Source organism: Dermacentor albipictus, chromosome 8, assembly GCF_038994185.2.
Source record: "Dermacentor albipictus isolate Rhodes 1998 colony chromosome 8, USDA_Dalb.pri_finalv2, whole genome shotgun sequence".
Taxonomy (NCBI): Eukaryota; Metazoa; Arthropoda; class Arachnida; order Ixodida; family Ixodidae; genus Dermacentor; species Dermacentor albipictus.
This window is the reverse complement of record NC_091828.1, coordinates 130446550-130470000: the sequence shown is the minus strand read 5'-3', so window position 1 is coordinate 130470000 and position 23451 is coordinate 130446550. Positions and strand designations below refer to the sequence as shown.

General features: G+C 46.4%; 1 protein-coding gene and 1 long non-coding RNA gene across 2 annotated transcripts; one reads left to right on the top strand and one right to left on the bottom strand.

The window, feature by feature from the left end:
- Positions 1 to 7000: 7000 nt before the first annotated feature.
- Positions 7001 to 8239, bottom strand: LOC135898275 (uncharacterized). Its single transcript, XR_010563298.2, has 3 exons — positions 8087 to 8239; positions 7831 to 7934; positions 7001 to 7099 (listed from the first exon to the last, which is right to left on the bottom strand). It is a non-coding gene; the product is annotated as an uncharacterized lncRNA (long non-coding RNA).
- A 187-nt stretch (positions 8240 to 8426) lies between these two features.
- Positions 8427 to 23370, top strand: LOC135898273 (RING finger protein 151-like). Its single transcript, XM_065427136.2, has 5 exons — positions 8427 to 8563; positions 8789 to 8871; positions 11682 to 11917; positions 17588 to 17846; positions 21372 to 23370. Exons 2-5 carry the CDS (start codon positions 8838 to 8840, stop codon positions 21773 to 21775), a joined length of 933 nt encoding a protein of 310 aa, XP_065283208.2. The 5' UTR covers positions 8427 to 8563; positions 8789 to 8837; the 3' UTR covers positions 21776 to 23370.
- The last annotated feature ends 81 nt before the right edge of the window (positions 23371 to 23451 follow it).

The window sequence follows — 23451 nt, the reverse complement described above, 5'->3', positions numbered from 1 at the left end:
TAGCGTAGGGTAGTAAACAGGACGCCCGTCTGCTTGGCCACCCTGCCTTTCCTCTCCTGCTTTCAATCTCTCAGCACTAAGCTACACGTATAACCTATGTACTCTCTGTACTTGCACTGTCCAGTGTATTGTGCAGCACGTGTTCTTGTTGCCCGCGCAGGTCACCATGGCCCCTTCACCTAACCTTTTGAAAGAACGTTTTACCTGCACAGTTGCTCGATTGGCGAGGAAGCCATTCAAGTCCTTCAGGGCTGCAGTGAATGAGTGTCCGCTCTCCCGTGCTGGGTGTGGCGCCTGATGGACTCTAGCCACTTTCGAGCAGCAGCGACGAAAGCTGAAGGGCTGTTTTCCGTATTGTTACGGAGAGCAATTACATGAGTGACGGGTAACGAAGGGTTCCGGACTCACTCTGGCTGTCTGTGGTCGCTGGAACCTCTCTACACGAGCGCTTTTGCTAGGGGTGCGCGAATAGCAGTTTTTGAGAATAGTGTTAGAAGTGAATCGAATAGTTGTTGAATATGTACAGCTTACCATCAAACTTTCACGTCCTGGTAACAGTCGCAAGTTTCTTTAGTGCCCTTATAAATCATGCTTTATAAGCACAAAGGGATAATTCAGAAAAAAATTACTGAGCAGTTTGATCGCTAACTCTTCAGAGCATACGCGAATTGAAGATCGTGGAATTACTGAGGCTACGGGCGGTCATGCATACGCAATCTGGCGGCCATTTTGACATCTTTCGCGATCAAACCAGACACGCCTGTCGACTGCGACGATGCCAGAGAAGAAAAAAAATCGACTGGTGGTGCCGCTGTTCTGTGTTGCAATGAACGGTATTCTGATTTAATCCGACGATGAAAGGACACGTATGCTGTATCTACAAATGGTATCAAACTGTACCCACTGCCGTGTCCATAGAGTTTGCTAAATTCTTGTATGAAACTCTATGGCCCTGTCTAAACAAGGTTTTATCGCGGGCGGTCGTGTTTGACCGGAAACGTCTGGCTGTCTGATCGACGCATTCGCGCTCAAGTCATGTCCACTGTGGATGGAATGAAAATTGCCGCATTTTTGCTTAAATTTCACGCGTCATCGTGTGCAGTGGACGGCGTAATGTACTCGAAAATATTAAGATGTTCAAGCAGTGACTATTCGGTCCCCGAATCGACATATTCGTCAATGTTGGACTCATTATTCGAAAGTTTCGAATATACGCGCACCCTAGCTAGTTATGCAATAATTCGTTTTACGCTCGCGTACGTCCAAATCCTGGCACCACTGGCGGGAAAACGAACCGGTGGCTTCCTGCTCGGCAGCAGCAGAGCCACGGCGGCGTGCAAGTGCCAAACTTTCCAAAATGTTTCTTCAAGCATAAGCGCCATGCAAGCGATCTTGCGCGCGACACGCGACGCGACGCACATGACTGTCGCGTTCGCTCGTCGCCTGTCGTACCCCACGGGAGCGACGACGTTGAGCGACGTCTCCCGGTGTTGCCTGTATGAGGGCAGCAATAAATTGGCACGACGCGTGCTTTATCATATTAAGTCGATGTGTTCTACTGTAAAGAGCAGCATAAAATATTTCTGAAGGTCTTGCAGTAGGTTCTTACCCTTACACGTATCAAAATTTAGCTCGTTCTGAGCGACAATCGGTAGTCTTTGATGTACTACATGCAGTTACGGCTTCGCGCTATCGGCTGCACAGTACTTCCGGCCGACGAGCGATCTGTTCGCGCGACGGCCCGTTTCGCCGCTCAGAGCCGTCGCAGTCGCACGACATCGCTCCCATGGGGTTTGGGTTTCTTCCGAAGATTGTCATTTAATTAGTTACACGTCAACAAGTTCGACTACGAGTGTTATAGAGATTTTGTGGAACTACATGATTATTTACCATTTCTGGGTCTGTTCGCATAGGAACAGTCACAGGGGAGTCCCAACTATTAAAGCGAAGCTTTATTTGCCCCTTCGACTTTCCGCTACTGCTGCTGCTCCTGCTGTGGTCTTGCACACCGCTGATGGCGGCCACGTCGGGACGTAGTTGAGACGCACTACTATAGATGATACTATAGCCCCAATCAAGCACGTACCCAGGATTCTTTTTTTCCGGGGGGGGGGGGGTACCTTTACTAGTACAAATGTGAATAACGCCCACCATTCGCCATAAAAACGCGTAAACCCACAAAAGAGAAATGAAATAAGGTGTAGTTAACACGTATGCCTGTGCGATACACCTTTACTTGGCAAACGAAGAACCACGTCAAATGGACTCGCCCATAAAAGAAGCGCAGGAAGAACACTGCCAAGAACAATTAAAGAAGCTAAAGCGTCAAATAAAGATTAGTCTAGTAGAATAGAACTTAAAAAAAGAAACAGCAGTTGGCAACAAAGGCACACGGACCGCGTGGAGTTAGGTTACTTCGCCAGCCAATCACAGAAGCAAACAAAATCGTCGTCATGCGGCCTTTCAAAATGGCGTCGTACTTGATACCTCCGGAGCGTCTGCTCTTCTTGAAGAGAGTTTTCATCGGCAGAAGCAATGAGATGTGCAATAGACATGGACAAAATGTATGGAGTCTTCAAAAGTCTGCGGTGCAGTTAATTTCACTGCTGCACCTGTTTTACTCATGAAGCTTCACTGCGAACTGAAGTGAAACTTCACAACAAATAGTTGCAGCGAAGCAAGCACGTTATTTCAGTTGAATAAAGAATCAGGCATTCGCAATTCCACTGCAATAGGCGAGGGAAAAGGTATAAAATGACTCGCCAATAATTTTATTTTTGTGGTTATCGCCTTATTTTGGTGACAGAAAAAGTTTGAAGTACGAATTAGTTGCAGCCTTGCGGAGGAACAGTGGCTGGCGGTTATGAGGGCGTGGGCGGGGCTTCATTGCAGACTTAAGTTGTATCCGACTATAGTAGCGTTTTTTCAATTAGCTCTGGAAAATTATACAGAAACATATATTTGCGGAACAATCACAGTTATTATTATTTTTTTTTTTGATCCCTCGTTTACTGCTCCAAGTACAACCGACTCGTATTGTTATTTGGGGAGTTACGTAACGATGCGTGGCCGCTAGTCGCGTACAACCGCGTATGGCGCAGGAAGCTGCGATTCTAGTTGCGTAAACTGTCGCAAAAGTAAATTGTTAATGTTATTACAGTCACCGTTTGCTGTACTCGAAAGAAGAATTTCAATAGCGAAGCACAACTTCGATCTCGAGTGGAAAGCGCTACGCACACGTTTCGCTTTAGTAGCTCCGTTATAGAAGATCTACCGCAAGAATGAAAAATTGATAGTACAGAATTCTTTTCAACCTCTTCTATAGTTTATATCATCATCATTGTCAGCCTGGTTACGCCCACTGTAGGGCAAAGGCCTCTCCCATACTTCTGCAACTACCCTGGTCATGTACTAATCGTGGCCATGTTGTCCCTGCAAACTTCTTAATCTCATCCGCCCACCTAACTTTCTGCCACCCCCTGCTACGCTTCCCTTGGAATCCAGTCCGTAACCCTTAATGAACATCGGTTACCTTCCCTCCTCATTACATGTCCTGCCCATGCCCATTTCTTTTTCTTGATTTCAACTAAGATGTCATTAACTCGCGTTTGTTCCCTCACCCAATCTGCTCTTTTCTTATCCCTTAACGTTACACCCATAAGTCTTCTTTCCATAGCTCGCATAACCCTTTTCGTAAGCCTCCAGGTTTCTGCCTCGTACGTGAGCGCGCGCAAAAACACACACACACACGCGCACACACACACACACACACACACACACACACACACTGTTAGGAATGGCCTGTCAAGGTGGCAACGTGCAAGTTATTGCAGCCCGCTGCACGTGTTTCGATCCACCCGCGGTGGGGGCGCCCTTCAGAGAACCAGCGAGCGAGGACAGCGATGACCAACTGTGAGTCTGTGACTTCCTTTGGAGAACTTGACGACGGCGGCGTGCATCCACCAAGCGCCTCGTTCGGAGAACAGGAGAAAGGCAGCGCCGGCTGGGGTCGGGCGTGACCACCTGGCTACGGTGACGCAGGACAATGGGCACCACGACGACTGTGCTGCAAAGGTCGTCTGCCCGCGGAGGGGGCACTGAAACCTGTGTGTGCGTGTGTGTGTGTGTAAAACGTCCCGCAGAGAGGCGGCTGCCTCACCTAGGGATCGTTTTGCCTCACCTAGGGATCTAGGGAACACGAAATGGATATAACGAGCTGTTGTCGGCTGCTAGAGTGTGCTCGTCGTCGTGCTCTGTGCTCGTCAATGTACTCGTGAGCTGTGTGCTCGTTTGCTGTATGCTTCGTCTTGCGGGCTCCATTTGGGAGTCACGCTAGACTGTGTAAATGTATCCCTTGTTCAACTGTAAATAATGTAATTAAACCCTGTTCACCTAGTTCCTCCCAAGTTCCTCTCTACGACCTTCAACCCTTACAAATGGTGGCAGCGGCGAGATCGTGTGTGTGTGTGTGTGTGGACCACAGCTGGACCACAAGGAGGCTATTTAACTCGGCTCCCTAAATCTAAGCCCATGGGCGCACTTGCTTTGCGAATCCCACGCATATATTCTTTTTTGGAACTATATTTTTTTTTCGCACCGTTGCTGGACCATAGAGGAGAGAGCGCGCGCCCGTCGAGACCGGCCGTGGCTCGACATACATGTGACTCCGCCTTCCTCTTGCCCTGCATAGCTGCCAAAGGCCGCTGTAAATCTGCCAAGGCGGCGAAAATCAATCACTGTCACAACTGTTCCTCTCGGTTTGATGTATGTAAACCCGGTCTGCTGGTGTCTTCACTACCAGGGCCGAACTGCCATTTTTTTGTAAACCCTGATGAAGATCGGTCCACCGATCGAAACTGTCGAAATTAAATACTTGTTCTGTTGTTTACCTTGTAGCACCATTCAAGTTCTTCACACACACATATATATATATATATATATATATATATATATATATATATATATATATATATATATATATATATATATATATATATATATGTATATATATATATATATATATATATATATATGTTCTCAATGTTTATTTTCACTTAGGGTTATTACTCCACATTCTAAAGCAGGACACATCATCGTGTCCGCCGCAGTCACTGGGCGATATAGTATACTAAAGCTTCTGGAGTGGAGGTGGCTCACCGAAAGTGAAGCTGGCTGCCGCCATCTTGCTCGGTGCACAAACCCCGCGCCGCCGGGGTTCGTAGCAGAGCACGAAGTGTGCTGCCGCGCTGCTCTTGTAATGGTGTTTGATGAATTGTAGCATGCTTTTCTAGAGCACTGTAGCACCTCAGTGGGCAATGGTGAAATAGCGGGTTGCTTTCGGCTGTATCGTATATCGTCTTAGCAGGATCGCCGTGGATAACATTTCACCGGCGAATGCACATTTCTACTCGCTTGCGGCCTCCTGTGTATACGGTGTGCGTTCGTATCAGTGTCAGTAGGAAACCATCGGGCAGGCAGATGCATGATGTATTACCTGACACGTGTCTCGATGTTAAATTTTCGCCTTAAATCCTCACTGGCGCGTCGCTGCGTGTGGTACAGGGCTGGGGTTTCACCGTTAGCTTCAGCACGCTCGAGTTCTGCTCAAGTATACGCGTGCGATCTGATTGCACGTATAGCGCAATGTGTCTGTAATAGGATTTACGCACAAGGGCGCTTATGTACCGGGCATTAGGTACTAGTGGGTACAATAGTAAGCAGCTGTGGATGAGCTTGAAATTGCGAGTTCGTTAATGCGTCAGCATTCTTTGGCGACTACCTCAGCTCCGTCACGCGAAAAGTGTAATGCCTTGTATCTGCTGTTTCGTTCTCCAGGGTAGCGTACTCCACCGCTGCTGATCAGTTGCGACGCCTGTTTATCGAAGCTCGACCGACGTTACTATTTGGTAGCGTGACGTTGTCGGCGGGCTGCAGGCATCCGGTAGACCTTGGCGACAAGGCAAGGACGAGACGACTTCTAGTGCGAAACGTGCACCGTTTATTCAATGGCTGATGAAAGATTAGAAGTAGAGAATGAAGTGTAAAAGTAGATTGCGGAGCCCCTTTAAATAGGCTCTCTAAAATGGTGGGCGGAATCTTGCTCACGTCAACGTCACGTGACAGGCACTGAGTCTGGTTTGCGGATGGGCGTCTCCCACTTTCAGTGAGCCGGCACGGGCCCGCCTCCGCAGGTACCAACCCGCAGGTCCGGGACAGGAGGCGCTTATCCTTTCTGCTAGGCGACGTTGGTTCGCGGAAGTTCTCCTGTAGAGCTTGACAGTTCGTGGGAAGGGCGTCTGGTTGTGGATAGGCGGCTGATCCATTGTCCCAGCTGACGCCTTCGCGAGCGTGTCTCCCCTGGCGGCAGTCCGGGAGTCCTGTCTAGTTCGTGGAAAGGGTGCACACACACAAAGGGGTCTGCGAACACTGTGGGGCGTCCGCCAGATCGGCCTCCACTCGAGACAACCATAGCGAATTAGGAATTCACCATTTGTTTCGATGAGGCATAGCCATTGAACATTCATTTTCCACGGGGTGCTACACGCCAGCCGTAACACTGCACAAAAATGCGTAATTTGCGAAGACATCTAATCGCAATAATAGTGTAAATGTAGATTATTGGTAGTTTTTAGATGCTATTAAAAACTACTTAAACGAATGCAAAGCTTAATCAGATAGAATACCCATAAGCATGCGTAGGGCTCCATTGAAAATGCAAGGGGAAGCTTATAGTATAGGGGTAGGTCAACTGAAATTCGGCGTTGGCAGACTTCAAATTTGGGGGTGCACCAACCTGAGTGACCGTTAACAGAGCGTCATACATCACTAACCGTCGTTCACAGCAGCTGCACGTTTTCGATATATGCGGTGCAGACACGCAGATTTAAACGCATTTCAAATGTTGACATGCGCACACTTCATGCAAAGCTTACTCTTACGATTCGTTCATAGCGCATACTAAACAGCTGCTTCGTAGCAGCAAATCTGCAAATGGAAAAAGTTTCAAGGTACAGGAGCTTCTAGAGCAAATTTATTTCGTACAAGGGAATGGTTGACTAATGGCTGCTGGCAGCAGGGCAATCTTGCTGGTTCTTGGAGCCTTGGGTTGGGGGGGGGGGGAGGACAGAATTCAAAACAACTGGAAAGGCAACATGCTGTTAGCAGTAACAACAGGACATTTTTATTGCACTAATCACATCAAGACGGCAAACTTGCAAATCAATTATTCACACATTGCAGACTGTAATATGAGAACACATCTTCCTTGGCCTCTTCATACCACTCAAGTCAATTTACTATAACACAGCGCTTATTAAGCATACAGGCAGAATTTTACATTCCTTATGTCCACTAAGGCCATCTTACAAGAAAGATATTGCAGGCGGTAAATGCTGAAGCTATCACAACTGTCTCATAAGCGGGAGCGCACGACGTTTTCGCTTACTACAAATAATGAACACTAGCACACCAACGTTACATGAAAATCAGAACGCCGACGAAAAAAAAAAAAATACAGAAGAAACAAAAACCAGGGCGCGACGGGCAAATTGTATCTGCTATTATTTACTCTGCTTTGAACACACTGTTCTAGACCCGCATAGTCAGAACAATCGCACAAGTAGCACAGCGAATTGGGCGAGTTAGTAACTTAACATTCTTGGCGTATATGTGCAGCGCGAAGCAGACGTGTCGTTCATTCCTTGTCCCGCGTCTTTGTCACGCTGCACATATACGCCAAAAATCCTACAACAAACAGGCGAACCCATCTCAGCGTTAACAGCGGTGTTACTCGAGATAAATGTTGCTTCAGTGTAAACAAACTGAACTCACCTCTGTAAACAAGGCGAACGCACCTCGCATAACTTGGTCCCTTTCGGAGCCGGCCGCTTTTTGCCCACACGCAGTAGCCATACCAGTCGCCGGCGCACGTCTGTCTGTTAAAAAAAGAAAAAAAAAAGATTTGTTACTTTTCGTGCGGTTTTTGCGCTTTGATACGCTGCACACCGTCATACTGGTATAGTGTCAATATGATGTGTTTCGTATCAGTTAAGAAAGGTCCTTGACTTTATACCGTCGAACACCGTACCTACAGCCCGGAGCCGATGAATGCAACGCACGCTCGACAGTCGGCTGATTGTAATGTTGGCGTCGCGCCCGTTTAGTTGGCTTCGCAGCGGCGCAGTTGAACAATTGACGTCATTTTCTACTACGTGATAGCACTCGGCGAATAGCGGTGCGAGCGGCGCCGGAAAAGTTATGCGCATCTCTACTCCCGTTTACTCTGTTTAGGGTGTTTCGATGTCCTCCTCGCCCGCCTCTGTTTTAAACACAGCGCCGCCACGCGGGAGCTGCGAGCGGCGGCGGCGCGGGCGTCCGATGGCCTGGGGAGAGCGTTCGCCCAGCCACAGAGTCACAGGCACTGAAAGAGACAAGAGGCGCTGGTTTCACTCGAGTTTGCGTTGAAACCGTCCGGAAAACAAATGAGGAGACAGCTGAAAAGAGCCGAAGGGCCTCGGGCGCTGTACTCATCGCAACAGTTTACAAAGTAGCTTCGTGGTTGCGGGTGTGTAGCACTACATTCCACTTTGTTTTCATAGTCGCGGAACTGCAGTTGTTCTCGCAGTGGTAAAGTGCACTGTAAGGAAACGTTGTGTGCGGTAAGAAAAGTTTTAGAAAGTGTCCCTGATATCCTTTTGTGGACAATTAGTAGTCAGCCAGGCAGGTCACCCGGTTGCGTTTCGTGCCAGCTATTGCTCTCTGTGTTCGACGAACTTTCGCACTCACCCAGGCCCTTTCGATTTGGCGGGCTTTTCCCGGCTGCCCGACTTCGTAGAAGCATGGCTCGACGGAGGTCGTCATCCTCAGCGTCATGTAAGCAGACATTTTCCCCCCTTTTGAGTTGTCAAACAAGTGCACGTACCGCATCAGTATCGACTGGGCGACTTGATGACTGTTATAATGGATAATGCTGCGCTGAAACAAACGAAGACAAATCCGCCGAACTTTGAGCGCTACTCTATCACCGCGCTAGCTGATGGAATCTCATTCGCTGCCAGAAAAGTTAGGTGGGGAGATAACAAATCTATTTGTGATGAGTCACACGATCTATTGTGAGGAATCCTCAAACGCAAAATAAGAAGCAGAAAAGAAAGTCGAGCGTTTAGATTTGGTTTCCGTGCTGCAGTTTCATTCACAAAAATATATTGAGCGAGATGATCGAAAAAAAAAAAAAACGTGCAGGAGACGTTGACAATGATTGTCAATGTAAGCGAATAGCTTATCGCTTCGAGTAAACCTTGTAGCTTTGAGTAGGCTATTCGTTGTTTTTTTCTATAGAAATGGTGCGCTTGACGACGTATATTTCTTCTTGTGAGGATATTTAGGAAGCGTTTGTTGTTTCGTGGCGTAATTCAATAGAGAACAGAACGGTTAATTCCAGCACCTCTACAGCGGTGGCGAAGGTGGACGGCACCTGCGTCTCAGAGCTACGACAGAACTTTCATGGCACTTTGGGAGAGAACTGTCATAACGCGTTGGGCGAACGCGACCCGCAACGCGATGGCGCAAGCCCTTTCTGTCGGCGCCTTTGTTCCTACCTTCGACCAGCAACTTCCGACCACGAAAACGGGTGAAAGAAAGCTATTCACTCTATAATAACGGAGATGTATGCAAATTTGAGCAACTCGTAAATCAAAGACAGCGAAGCTGATTGGAGGAGTTCTCACACCTTTCAAAAGTACTGTGCGGGCGAGGTTTGTCACTGCCAGACATCTGCCCAGCTTGCAAACATCCCACTACCCAGTGCATTCCGTCACTTTCAAGTGCTTCACATATTCGAGCTCAGCACTTACTTACTCAACACTATATCCGACGCGCCTTCCTGCATGCTGCAATGGCTCTATTGAAGCTGGTGTCCCACTGCACAATTCGGCGGCTCGGTTATATGGGTGCTAGGGGCTGTAATTCAGGCTGCCTTGCTAGCAGTTCTTAGTGATGGTACCGCAAGCTGTAGTGACGGTCCATCATCTGCTCTGGTGTCCGGCTTTGCATTCTGACCTACACCATGCACTTTGGGGCTACGCCGCAGGCTGAGTTGCTGCTGGCTGCTGTCTGACTGGCATTTGGTACCAACTATACCATGGCATGAAAACCATCGTGGAACTTCCAGCTTTGCAATGAAAAAGAAGTCTGCTGTTATGTCAATCCTTGTGGCATTTTTTGTCAACTTGTTGTTGTTGACCATTTTGTGGATTATACTAATCCACAAAAAGGGAGACGTTAAAGAATTGAAAAATTATAGGCCTATTAGCTTACTCCCAGTATTATATAAAATATTTACCAGTATAATCTCCTATAGAATAAGGGCGACACTGGACTTTAGTCAACCAAGGGAACAGGCTGGCTTTAGGAAGGGTACTCTACAATGGCTCACAACCGTGTCATTAATCAGGTAATTGAAAAATCCACAGAGTATAATAAGCCTCTCTATATGGCTTTCAGAGTTTACGAAAAGGCATTTGATTCAGTAGAGATACCAACAGTCATAGTGCCATTACGTAATCAAGGAGTACAGAATGCTTGCGTAAATACCTAGGAAAATATCTACAGAGGTTCCACAGCTACCTCAATTCTACACAAGAAAAGCAGGAAGATACTTATATGGAAAGGGGTCAGACAGGGAGACACAATCTCTCCAGTTCTATTCACTGCATGCTTAGAAGTATTCAAGCTATTAAACTGGGAAGGCTTAGGAGTAAAGATAGACGGCGAATACCTTGGCAACCTTCCGTTTCCGATGACATTGTTCTATTGAGCAACAATGCAGACGAGTTACAACAAATGATTGAGGACCTCAACAGAGAGAGTGTAAGAGTGGGGTTGAAGATTAATATGCAGAAGACAAAGGTAATGATAAATAGCGGGGCAAAGGAGCAACAGTTCAGGATCGCCAATCGGCCTCTAGCGTCTGTGAAGGAGTATGTTTACCTAGGTCAATTAATCACAGGGAACCCTGATCATGAGAGGGAAATTCACAGAATAAAAATGGGTTGGATCGCATACGGCAGACATTGCCAGCTCCTGACTGGAAGCTTACAATTATCATTGAAAAAGAAGGTGTACAGTCAGTGCATTTTACCAATGCTGACATATGGGGCAGAAGCTTGGAGACTGGCAAAGAAGCTTGAGAACAAGTTAAGGACCACGCAAAGAGCTATGGAACGAAGATTGCTAGGCATAATGTTAAGAGACAGAAAGAGGGCGGTTTAGATCAGAGTGCAAACGGGTATGGACAATATACTAGTTGACATCGAGAAGAAAAAATGGAGTTGGGCAGGTCATGTAACGCGCCGGTTAGATAACCGTTGGACCATTAGGGTTACAGAATGGGTACTAAGAGAAGGAAAATGTAATCGAGGACGACAGAAGGCTAAGTGGAGCGATGAAATTAGGAAATTCGCGGGCGCTAGTTGGAATCGGTTGGCGCGGGACAGGGTTAATTGGAGATCGCGAGGAGAGGCCTTCGTCCTGCTGTGGAAATAAAGCAGGCTGCTGCTGATGATGATGTTGACCATTATGTGCTAGACCTTTGTATGCCTATGGACAACCTTGGCCTATCGACTGTATACACATGGGTTAATGTGTCTGCCATCTACCGGCTATAGCCATACTGTTCTGTGCAGTCCCCGAGCTGACGCTGGAAGACTACGACCCCAAGCCTGACGAGGAGCTGATCTGTGTCATCTGCCACTCGGTGCTGCGCGAGCCTGTTGAGTGCCCCTGCCGCCATGTCTTTTGTCGCCGTTGCATCTCCGAGTGGGTCCGCAAGAACAACAGCTGCCCCGTGTGCCGCAAGCGTGCTGTCTCTGCCTTTACACCTGCACTGCCTCTGATACAAAATATGGTCAACCGTCTCAAGGTAAGCAAATACTGAAATTAAGAGGGTGACAGAATTCTCTTTAGTCTTGACAGAAGATGAAGGCAAAACTCTGACCGGAAATGATTTAGTACAGTAACGTGTTGACTCCACACGGGAGCTTTGTTCACAATTTCATTAAAAAGTGGCTGAACAGTTCCTTAAATAGCTGAATGGACCACTGGGTGAGTTAGCAGAGAAATATAATTTGTTTCAGCACAAAAAGACTGCACACTGCACTGAGGTAAGTTGTTAGCTTGCTGCCCAGCATTGTCTGTGGTTGCATTTAAATGGCTGGCAAGCTGACTAAACACTCGGCATATTCAAATTTATTTATTTATTTATTTATTTATTTATTTATTTATTTATTTATTTATTTATTGACACACATACCTCACGGGCTCCAACTGGAGTATTGCAAATCGAATTCCTAGAATGAGCATTGAAGCTCATGCTCTTGGGATCACTATCACATTAAAAATAAATGCTTTCTCAGTTACTTTGCTGTGGATATAGCTTGTGCATGGTTATGTATCTTAGTTGCATTTGTGACCAAATTTCCAGTGTTTCGTAAATTTGCTGCTTGTTTCATGCCTAAATTTTGATTTTGGCACCTAAAGCAATTGTTTATAGTGTAGGGGTTGAGGGACGGGCGTCGGGATGAAAACCCAAAACTTGGGAGTATTTATTTTACATTATATACAGGGAGGTGAGCGTCAAGTAACATTCGTACAGTCATTACGGGCCGGCAGCAACTCGGACGCTGCGGCCCGCGGCAAGAAGTTCGAGAGAGGTGAATCAGGGAATGTTCCAGAATGCTCAGGTCTCTCTGGAAGGCTTCTTATAAGCCCTTCGAGCACTGTAAGTCACGTCATGTTTGATCAATGGGAGAGTCCGCTCCGATGACGCCACTTTCAGCCAATGGTAGGCGCCCGTGTCGCGGTGTCACACCTGGCGGCTTTCTGCGGTCTTGCCTCGCAGACTGGCAATGCACTTCTAACGAGGAGAAGGGGAGGGCTGCTCATGCTCCATTGTCCGAGGCCCACCTGCTAATCCCGGCGGCGCACGAACTTGTTGGCACGTGAACTTGTTGCCTTAAACTTGTTTGCTCGGCCGCTCCTCTGGAATGTGCTTTCATGCTTCGGCATTCCTCAATGAGCTGTGCTGCGACTCGAAGTGGTTTGGGGAACTCGAAGTAATCGCAGGAAACAGCTCCATATCTAACAGCTCGTCCTCGCCCCGGTTGTTCTGAATGGCCGGTGAACTCAATTCGCTGGCCATGAGGAACGCTGAAAGAAGCTGCAGGGTACTGGGGTCGAGCCTCGTTTGACAACCCTCGGGATCCTGGGCCCTGGAGAACATACGTCAAACAAACCAAACAACACAGCGCTGCACCACGCGTAAGCGCAGGCTCTTCACCCCTGACTCGCCAGGCTATTACTGAGTCAAAATGAACCCTGATCTTTTATTTCCCCAATTTTGACCAAAACAGTTGTAACCACCCCTCCAAACAGCCATTCATTTCTCCTCGAATGCCGACAAGACCAGAGTACTATTGTTGTTGCAAAACAAAAGGGTCGTTGACGATGCAAACAACAAATGAAAACAGCCGAACATAACTTAAGTGGCCTAACTACACGAACAGCATGTTTCCAATCTATCGCAGTGGCGTACTTATCGCACGTAATGGTGCCACTGAACAATCTGGTCAACCTCACAAGTACGTAATCACAAGCGCACTAGCCTTGTGGTCACTAAACAGAACGCGTACTTGCGTTGTAGGCAAACTTTTCATTTACGCTAACTCACGTTTCTTCCCTGAAAGTCCTGCAGGACACGTGACGTAAACGAACAATTAAACTTGCGGGACTTACACACTCCGCAGAACCCTTAAAATGATGCGTCTTATACTAACTCTTTCCACGCATGCTCGCTAAAGAAGTCAGAATACGGCTGCCCTCCACACACACTAGCAACCCAGTCATAAAGTCTGCTTCCTGCCGTCCACACAGGACACGCGCTAATGGAACTAAGAACGCTTCTCCGTGCAAATCATGCACTCACTGAAAATCTACGCGCTTAACCTTAGAAAATTCAACACTTAAAAAGAAAGAAGGTTAAATAACACACGCGCTTTACTATAGGCCTTTCGACGATAACCTTGACCTTCAGGTTACTCACACACACACACACAAAAAAAAGCCTATCTACTTATTAATGAACATCTCGCGAGACTACAGGTTTACCTAAAACGCATCTTTCAAATCTCGAGCTTCTCGAACTAAAACACAAAGCTCATACCTTTACACCTTGAAAGAAATCCTAGTCTCAAATCGCGAAAACTTTCCGATGCTCAAAAATAAAAAACAAGACACTTCATTTCTACGGAAGCGCTCCTGGCCTCCCTTTCCAAACGCTTATGTCTGACTCATACTCTGAGCCGTCCCCGAGCTGGTCGCGGCTTGAAAACTACTCTGGCTGCCGAGGAAACACAAAAGGGCTGACTCACTATCAGCTCCCCCAAGACGTTACGGTCTCCTGCCAATTTGCGTCCTGGCGCCCCGCTTTCAACACAAGCTCGATTGACCGCGTCGCTACTCCCCACCTGGTCTCGTCCTGCCACCTTGCGTTTCTTCGAACTGCACGCTGAGCTATGAAAAGAACTACGGAACGACGAGGAGTCTAACTGCCTCGTGCCCTTTGTCCGCGTCCGTGCAGAACATTCTTCGCGGTCCCCCTTTGACCGGTGGCTCGAACGTTCTGGATGCGTCAACATCGTCCTAGACGACCGCACCTTTTTCCTCGCGCCCTGCCCTTTTGGGTTTCTCGCCATTTTTGGCGGCGCTACATTAGTTACCGACTTTCGGTCTCTACTGCGCTTCTTTTTACGGCGCTTTCTCTTCGCACTCACTTTCATGTCGCCTTCTCGTGCCTCGTGCTGGCCGGTACACATTTCGTCGGCCCGGATCGGTCTCTTACCCGCACAGTCTGAGTGATTCTCATTTAAATCTACTCTCACTTTGCCTCGACTGGCGGACAGCCCAACCAACTCTGGCACAATGCAGCAGGCTTTACTCGACTAAGACAACTCGCACTCTTGCGAACTGCCCTCTACTACATTGCCCAGCTCACGCTGTGAATCGGCACACAGCCCGCCGGTATCGATCGCTGTCTCACGCGCACAGTCCGAATGATTAACAACTGAATCATCCCTATCTAGGCTATCTAGACTGGCGGAGAGCCGCACCGATCCCTGAACAATGCAGTTGTATTCTCTTGAGCTACACAGCTCGAAATCCTGAGAATTACCCTCAACTGCATCGCTCAGCTCGCACTTCACCTCTGCACGCACATCTGGCTCTACATGGGTGCTCGCTTGTGTCGGGTCAGAAGTACCCTTTTCTTCGCTAGCAACCTCGCTAACATTACCAGCGACGCACACACGCGGTAACTGTGCCAATTTGTTCGCAGCTGGCCTAGCTGTCTCTACAGTCATCTGTTGGCACAGCACCTTGTCGCTCTCCTTGCGGGCTTTAACGGCCTCTGTTGCCACTAAGGCATCGTTAGCAGCTAGCCTTTTCCCTTCACTTATGAATCGGCAGCCAATCTCACAGGCACTACTCTTCTCGTCGGCTTTTGGCGAAAGTCCGCTAGACACTTCCTCATTCTTTCGCTCTGTACTTCCTACAGAATTCTCAGACAGCCGTTGTCTCTGTGCCAATAACTGATCACAATGCTGTATCTCTTTGATCAGTGCTGCCTTCTCTCTCTCATATTTTTGCTCACGCTCAAGCTTACGTTGATTCTCACGATCGTGAAGCTCACACCTAAGAGTAAGTTCTTGAAGCTCATGCTTCCGTTCATTCTCGCGTTCTTCACGCTTATGCTTACTCCTAAGTTCACGACGCTCTCGCAAACGTACACGACGCACACGCTCCCGTGGCTCCTGTATCACCTCCCAAGCAAGCTCAATGCTTTTCTCATCATTGCCACTATCGTTAATCGCCTTTATGATAGCTGGCGTTTTCATCCGTTCGTCCGCCTCAACTCCCAAATCGTCGCACACCAACAACAAGTCTAACCTCGTCAACCTTCTAAGATCCATGGCAGCTGCCCCGACAGGTGGTTAAAACTGTTTTCCTTAATTAATTTGTGCAAACACACAATGCAACAAATTCCCGATTCCCAGAACTATCAAAATTGAACACACAACCTTTGAGTCTGGCGAATCATAAGGAAAAAAACCACGCGCTCACTTACGGTTACAGCACCCTGCCATCCGGTTCATTCGTCCGCTGTTCCCGGTTCCTCTGGACTCCCTGGGTCGAAGGCTCGCTCCTTCTTCGCTACTCCCAGTTTCTTCGGACCTCTTTCGACGAAGGCTCTCTCTTCTTCGCTCCTCCCGGTTCCTTAGGATCTCTCTCGACGAAGGTTTATCCGTAGCGCTGCCACCAGCTGATGCATTCGGAGGCGATCCTACCGCTGCCAACCAGATGTAGGGGTTGGAGGACGGACGTCGGGATGATAACCAAAACTTGGGAGGATTTATTCTACATTATATACAGGGGACGTGAGCGTCAAGTAACATTCGTACAGTCATTACGGGCCCGCAGCAACTCGGACGCTGCGGCCCGCGGCAAGAAGTTCGAGAGAGGTGAATCAGGGAATCAGGGCATGTTCCAGAATGCTCAGGTCTCTCTGGAAGGCTTCTTATAAACCCTTCGAGCACTGTAAGTCACGTCATGTTTGATCAATGGGAGAGTCCGCTCCGATGACGCCACTTTCAGCCAATGGTAGGCGCCCGTGTCGCGGTGTCACACCTGGCGGCTTTCTGCGGTCTTGCCTCGCAGACTGGCAATGCACTTCTAACGAGGAGAAGGGGAGGGCTGCTCATGCTCCATTGTCCGAGGCCCACCTGCTAATCCCGGCGGCGCACGAACTTGTTGGCACGTGAACTTGTTGCCTTAAACTTGTTTGCTCGGCCGCTCCTCTGGAATGTGCTTTCATGCTTCGGCATTCCTCAATTAGCTGTGCTGCGACTCGAAGTGGTTTGGGGAACTCGAAGTAATCGCAGGAAACAGCTCCATATCTAACAATAGCCTAAATAACTGATATCACGTAATGAGCATGTTTGTTAGGTGGTACTATGGCTACAAACATTGTTGCATCATGGGCCTTCCATGTATGGACCCTTCAGTGTTAAATGAGCACTGAGAAGGTTTTTACTAGAAGAGAAAATGACAGTCGAACTTCCATTGGTAAAAATTCTGTGCCAAAACCCCATCAGTGCTACATCAGTGTGATGTCACAGATTTCAAAGTATTTCTTCATATTTGGGCCTTTATGGGTAAGCAAATGTTCTCGAAATTTGCTCAGTCTTTGGCTCCATTAGAATCCAGTGTAATTCTTTAGTAATAAAAAGTTGACTAGGCCCAAGTAGACGTCTACAAAATCCATGACGTCGCAGTGAGCTGGTGCTGGACTTTCACGGCAGCCTCACTTCCTGTCTTGTTTTTGCCCTTTCTGGCTTATGAAGCTTCCTTAAAAACTGTAAAAGTAACTTTTTGTGGCATTGTAGAAATGTATTTTACTAATAGAGCTCAGTTATTATTTCTCTATAGTTACTCCTTTAATGCTTGCTTTCTTTTTTTGTTGATGTTGTGGCCATTGTAGGTGAAATGCCGAAATGCTGGCTGTGATGCCCATGTGCCTGCGGAAAATTTTGCAAATCATACGAGTGTGTGTGAGTTTCACGAAGTAAGCTGCCCGCATGAAGCCTGCGAGCACCGGTGCCAACGTTGTATGCTGGAGTCTCATGTGAAGCAGTGCCCACTTCGCGAGGTGACCTGCGACAAGGGTTGTGGAATCGTGCTCACGCGGGACCGTCTCAAAACCCACAGCTGCGTGGATGAACTTAAGCGCAAGCTAGATGGTGAGTACATGTTGTGCTACAGATGTATTAATTAGATACCTGGACTAGTCTTGTAACCAGTATTTTAGAAATGATGCCACTGAAAAAAAAAAAAAGACAGATGCAATAAGAGAGAATAACACAAGTGCCTTGTGCTTGTGTTATCGGGTCTGTGCTATATTTTCTGTGGCACCATTTCCAGAATGAACTCATGCCAACTCGCCTAACTGTCAGTTCTTCCTGTAATGACACTGCAGAGTTAAGGTGAAGTATGACCTGTCTTAAGCAATTACTTTGTTTAAGATGCAAAAATCCACAAATGCAATGGAAGGGTGGCTGTCATGCAGGATAGGCCTTTTGTGTTGTGGAGCCAGTGTTTCTCAGAAGTTACTCACTTCACATGGCATCATGAAGGTATGGCTGTTCAATGTGTACTCTCAGTGCATGGTCGTCATCTGCTAATTGTGGGTCTATAGGTCTGCATACTCTCTCACAAGTACACTTACTCGTCATTTGAGAGGCACTGGTTGTTTGGTGCCTGAAAAAGGGTGTAAGTGGACGCGAGTGTGAACGTGAGTGAGTGCCAGTACTATATGTGGCCATGTGAAGGATCTAAAAGAAATGTTCCAAGCACCAGATGCATAGCTTCAAAAGCTAGAACATCCTATTGCACCGGCGTTGAAATTAAAATATGTTGGCTGCTCACTCCTTAAAGAGACTCTGAAACGGTTAGGACAAATTTTGTCTGGTTCTCTAGGAGCGAGCGCGTGAAGCCTCTCCAACCTCTCCGGCAGCTGCTTGGCAGTCAACCCCAAGCAACAGCTATCGAAGCAGCGTGCGTTGCGAGCATTCTGTCGCAGCGCCGAATGTGTCTGGTATTCCACAGGCGAGCTGGGCATTTTGACGGATAGGTGGAGGCATAAACTCAAGCTGCTGAAGCAACTTTAGCGTAGACGTACGTGAGCAGCCTGATCGAGCTGCACAGCCTGTTGGTGCAGAGCTTAACCAGCCAAACCAAGAGCTAATATTGCTCTAATCAAGCATAAAACATTTTAAACATTTACAAAAACAGCATGTTAACAATTTCTCTCCTGCGATAAATTTACACCAGAAGCAAAGAAGAATACACTTCGTTACTGCTACTGCGTTTGTTTGAGCTTTCTGCCACCAAGTGGCTGCACTGTGGAGATCATTCACGTTTGCTTTTCTGCTCATCCCGTGAAATGCCACGGTCAAGCGGCCAGGCTCTGTTCCCTAGCTTGCGTTTACCCGAATACCGGACTTGCGATACACTATTATGGTAAGAATCCTCTTGTGTAAAGTGGTGGCCGCAAATGCATAAATCCTGGTGCTGATCGAATACATGCAGCCACCTGCTCATCTGCTGCCTTGCAGAGGGACATGATGTCGCAGTTTGACATATTGCCAGTTGCTACGCTTGTAGCCCACAACGCAACAAAGGCGATTCAGGGTGCCCATGAAAAGACAGACTGACACTGACCATGGAGCTCTCGTCAAGACGGAGCATATTGTAACACAAGCAGATGACACTTGCTGTGTGCCAGAAGTGCTTAACTGTACTGAGAAATTGTTTTTGTGCATTTTGTTACTTTATCTTTATAGAAACAAATTAAATAACATTCCAACTGTTACGAACAATATTTGTTCACCATAAAGTTGGAAAAATGACGCACCCTGGGCAGCCAATCGGATAGCTCGCTCTACTGATGTCATTAGGGAAATACTGTATATGTCAAATGGCTAGGGGCGGCCGAAAATTCAGCCGAGCAGTGTGCTGCGATTGGCAGTGATGTACATTTTTAAAACCTTATAATAAATTGCACGCTTTACGCGGAGCACTGCGTCAATTAATGATCAGAGGAACCTACTCCAACGACTAGGTACGTGTTTACAATATCGTCAAAATTGTTTCAGGATCCCTTTAAGACTAAACAACATTGTTTCAGGCAGTGTATGATTTTGATGTATGTTGGGTGGCATCATCATGAATGAGGGCCATTCTGAAGTACGTGGGAACTAAACACAGAATGTAGGTGCATTTCTGTAGACCTCTGGTGGCATGTCTTACGTTGCTCTCCATAGCTAATTGCTTTCATCTATCTTCACTTGTTGTATTCATCTGTTTAAAACACATGGTGACTGCGCTTTGCACCATTCTTTGGCAGGGTTAAACAGAAAATTTTGAAGGCCAACCTATTTGATGCGCTTATTAGATGTTAAGAAAAGCAGTTGGAGATGATTCTTTGGAGAAGTCTGCTATATGCAAGTAGAAATGTCTTATAAGTTTTTGCTTTTCTGTTGAAAGTAAAGCTGTTGCCCCTTTATATCTCATGTGAAAGTGTCCTTTTATTTGCCCTGAGATTATTCTACAGCAAAGAGGCATCAGCAGGTAGTAATAAAAGCTCTTCAAGTACTGGCAGTGAGAGAGAAAATACTGCAAGCTGGAAAAGGGCAGCACTGGATGTTCCATTAATGCAGTATGCCTGTCCACATGTAAGAGAGCTTTTGAACAAGGCGTAGATGCCACTTGTTAGCAAAATTTCATGCTTTGTAGAATTGCCTCTAGATTTTGGTCAATACTGAAAATGAAATCTGCTCTCAGTCACCTTTCAGTTTGAAATTTCATAGAATTTCAAATTGAGAATATTGAGGAACCTTTCTTTTATTGCACAGCCACTAGATTCAGTGCATGGGCTCAAAAAGGAACTACCTGAAAAGTGACATTTTCCTATTTTCTACATAGCTGCAAAGAGTTTATGCAGTTAAAAACCTTACGGGCAGTCTTTGTACAGGTAGTTTAAATAATTGTGATAACTTCGTTTGCACTTTTACATCAGTGCTCCGTTAACCTTCACATTATAAAGGATAACTTTGGTACGCTTGTCACATCACTGTTACCATGTACCTGAGACCCTACAGCTTGTCCATGCCATCTTTCGGGCCTGTACACTACCAGTGACAAGCAAGTGCATCCACTTTACCATTGTATAGCTCTTCACTGACCACAGAGTGCGGTGCTTGTTTTGTGTATATTATGTACTAAAATGATCCGAGACGCCTTGCAAAAGCATAACATTAAAGTCAGATTATGCTTTTATTAACTTTTCTCATAATGACAGTTTGAAAGAAATCATTCTTAATGTGCGTTTACCTTTTTTGTTTATCACACACGATTTATTTTGGTATAAAAATGATATTCTTGCAATAATGTTTGGAGAAACATTTTGGGAAAAAAAAAGGTTACAGGAAGAGAGAACAACATTTCTTGGATTCTGGCCCCCTGTGCAGCAGAGGCTACAGGAGACAAGAATGAAGGGTTGATGATGATGGTAACAGTACGGTGAGCCCAAGGGATGGTAGGGTTTGTATTGTATGTCGTTGTTGTACATAACCTCCTGTGTACTGACAGTGCTGTTTCACTCTCTGCCTGCTGTTTATTTCCTTAATAAGTGTGCATCATGAACACTGTCTAAAGAAAGCGTTGCCGATTTGCCCAAGCTTCAGCACTTCTGTGCTCATTTTCAGAAGCCACATCCGAGTGTGATGATTGGAAACGGAAGGCCGAGAATGCAATGCAGGCACTGAATAGACTTCGTGACACGTTGCACCGTTTGGGGGACACAGCAGAAGGTCTGGAGAACAACCTCGGTGACCTCGGAACCCGACTTCGCTGCGCCGAAGCTATGGCGGCCTCGTGGCTGCACGGTCGCCAGTCAACAGCAGCAGCACGGACGAGCCGGGTCACGCATGATGACATTGTCAGCAGCAGCACCACCAGCCTGCACCTGGGAGTCTTGTACGGCACCCATACAGTGCAGCTTCCAGAAGAGGTCGAGAGCGACTCGGACCATAGCTGGAGCCTGCGCTCTGATGGTTCACACGAGTCTCTACGAGACGTGGAAGAGCTCTTCCTTGATTTGAACTGCTGAACAGCTTCATTCTAGCTGCTTAGCTTGAAGCTGAAACTAGGCCTTGTCAATTTTTCTAGTTAACCTGCAGTAACCACTTTCGTTTCCCTTATACCATTTTGTGCCTGTTACCAGGTATTGCATCTGTGTTCTTACAGGGTACAGAAAATCAAAGAAACCTTACAAGCTGCTTCTTACATTGCACAAGTGTGCTGTTTAGTTTCTGTGAGAATATTCTAATCTGGGTTCATTGAAGTATATTCTGCAGCATGTTTCTTAGCTGGTGGTTAAACATGGTGGTGCAAGTGACCTGGAAATGCCAACGGCAGCTCCTTGAGTCTAGGGCTATTGTTAGGCTTCTGGACCATGCAGCTTCTACAATATAATTTCAGAGTAACTCATATCTCAGGCAGAATCTGCACTTAGCTTGCATCAGTTTCTCAAAAGCGAGAGAGCTCTGTTTCATCATTGCTTTTCTCTGCTTAAGAGTCACTGCCCCCCCCCCTCCTTTTTTCTTTATTTTTGCAGTGCAAACAAGCAAACAAATTGCACAACTACACTAGAGAGAGCATTAGCATGGGACGAGCTCGGATTTCTTTAATCACACAAGGGGAAACCCAGAAAGGCACTTATTAGATGATGGTCAAACCGATTTGAATGAAAGTTGCTGCATTTAAGAAATAAAGCTAAAGTTCACCAATTGCAGGCAGCAGAATATCGGTTTAAATTTTATAAATAAATATTACAGAAAATCGCAAGACTGAAGCATGAAATTTGCAAATCTGTTACTGCTCGCAAATAAAAAATATCATATTCTGCGAGCTGTATCTGTTAGATATTCTAAAGCAGACAAATGTATCAAATTGCAGCCTACATGAAATTGTTGTCTGCGGTATGTCTTGCAAATGTTGTATTTGCAGATTATTTATGTACATTAAAATTACGCGTAATATATAAATTTTGTCTGTTTTTTAGAAGACCCAGCAAATGCTGTTTCAGAAATGTGAGATTTCTTTTTATTGCCAAGTTTGAACTGTAGACTTGACAGATAAATGAAATATCTGCCTACGATTGGTAGGCTTTAACTTGTTCTTTTCAGTGCAACAAATCTTATCGAATGCAATGGAGCTGTTGTCAAGCAAAATTGATTTGCCCATTTCTGTGTATATGAAAAGGTGCTCTTGAGGTGAAGCTTTTTCTTGATTAAAAACTTATTTTCTTTCATAAGTCATGTCAGTGTGACATCTATATGGTTCTGAAATTCTAATGAAGCTCAAACCATGTCAGACTGCTTAGTATTGAAAATTCAAGGTGTGAAATACCACGTCATGATGTTGTACCTCTCAACTATTTTTAACCACAAAAATTTATACTGGTGAAATGTGGTCGTAAGGCCCAAAAGGATTTTGCCGCTGAACAGTGTGCAACACAGGTCAACATGACCTGTCCCACATAATTTCGTTGTGCTAAGTCTCACAAACAAGGTGCCAGAACAACAACAACAACAAAAAAAGATATAGGGCATACTTACTCTTTAAAATAATCGTCGTCTTTCTGTGGGATATTTTAAGCAGAAAGAACTGCTCCAAAAGTGGTTTTATGATGGCTTGCACCAGTCTCAACGACACCACTGAAGTTAATGTGAGAGCACCTCTAGAGCAGCTTCGAGCACTCTTGTTTGCAGAAATGTAAAAAAA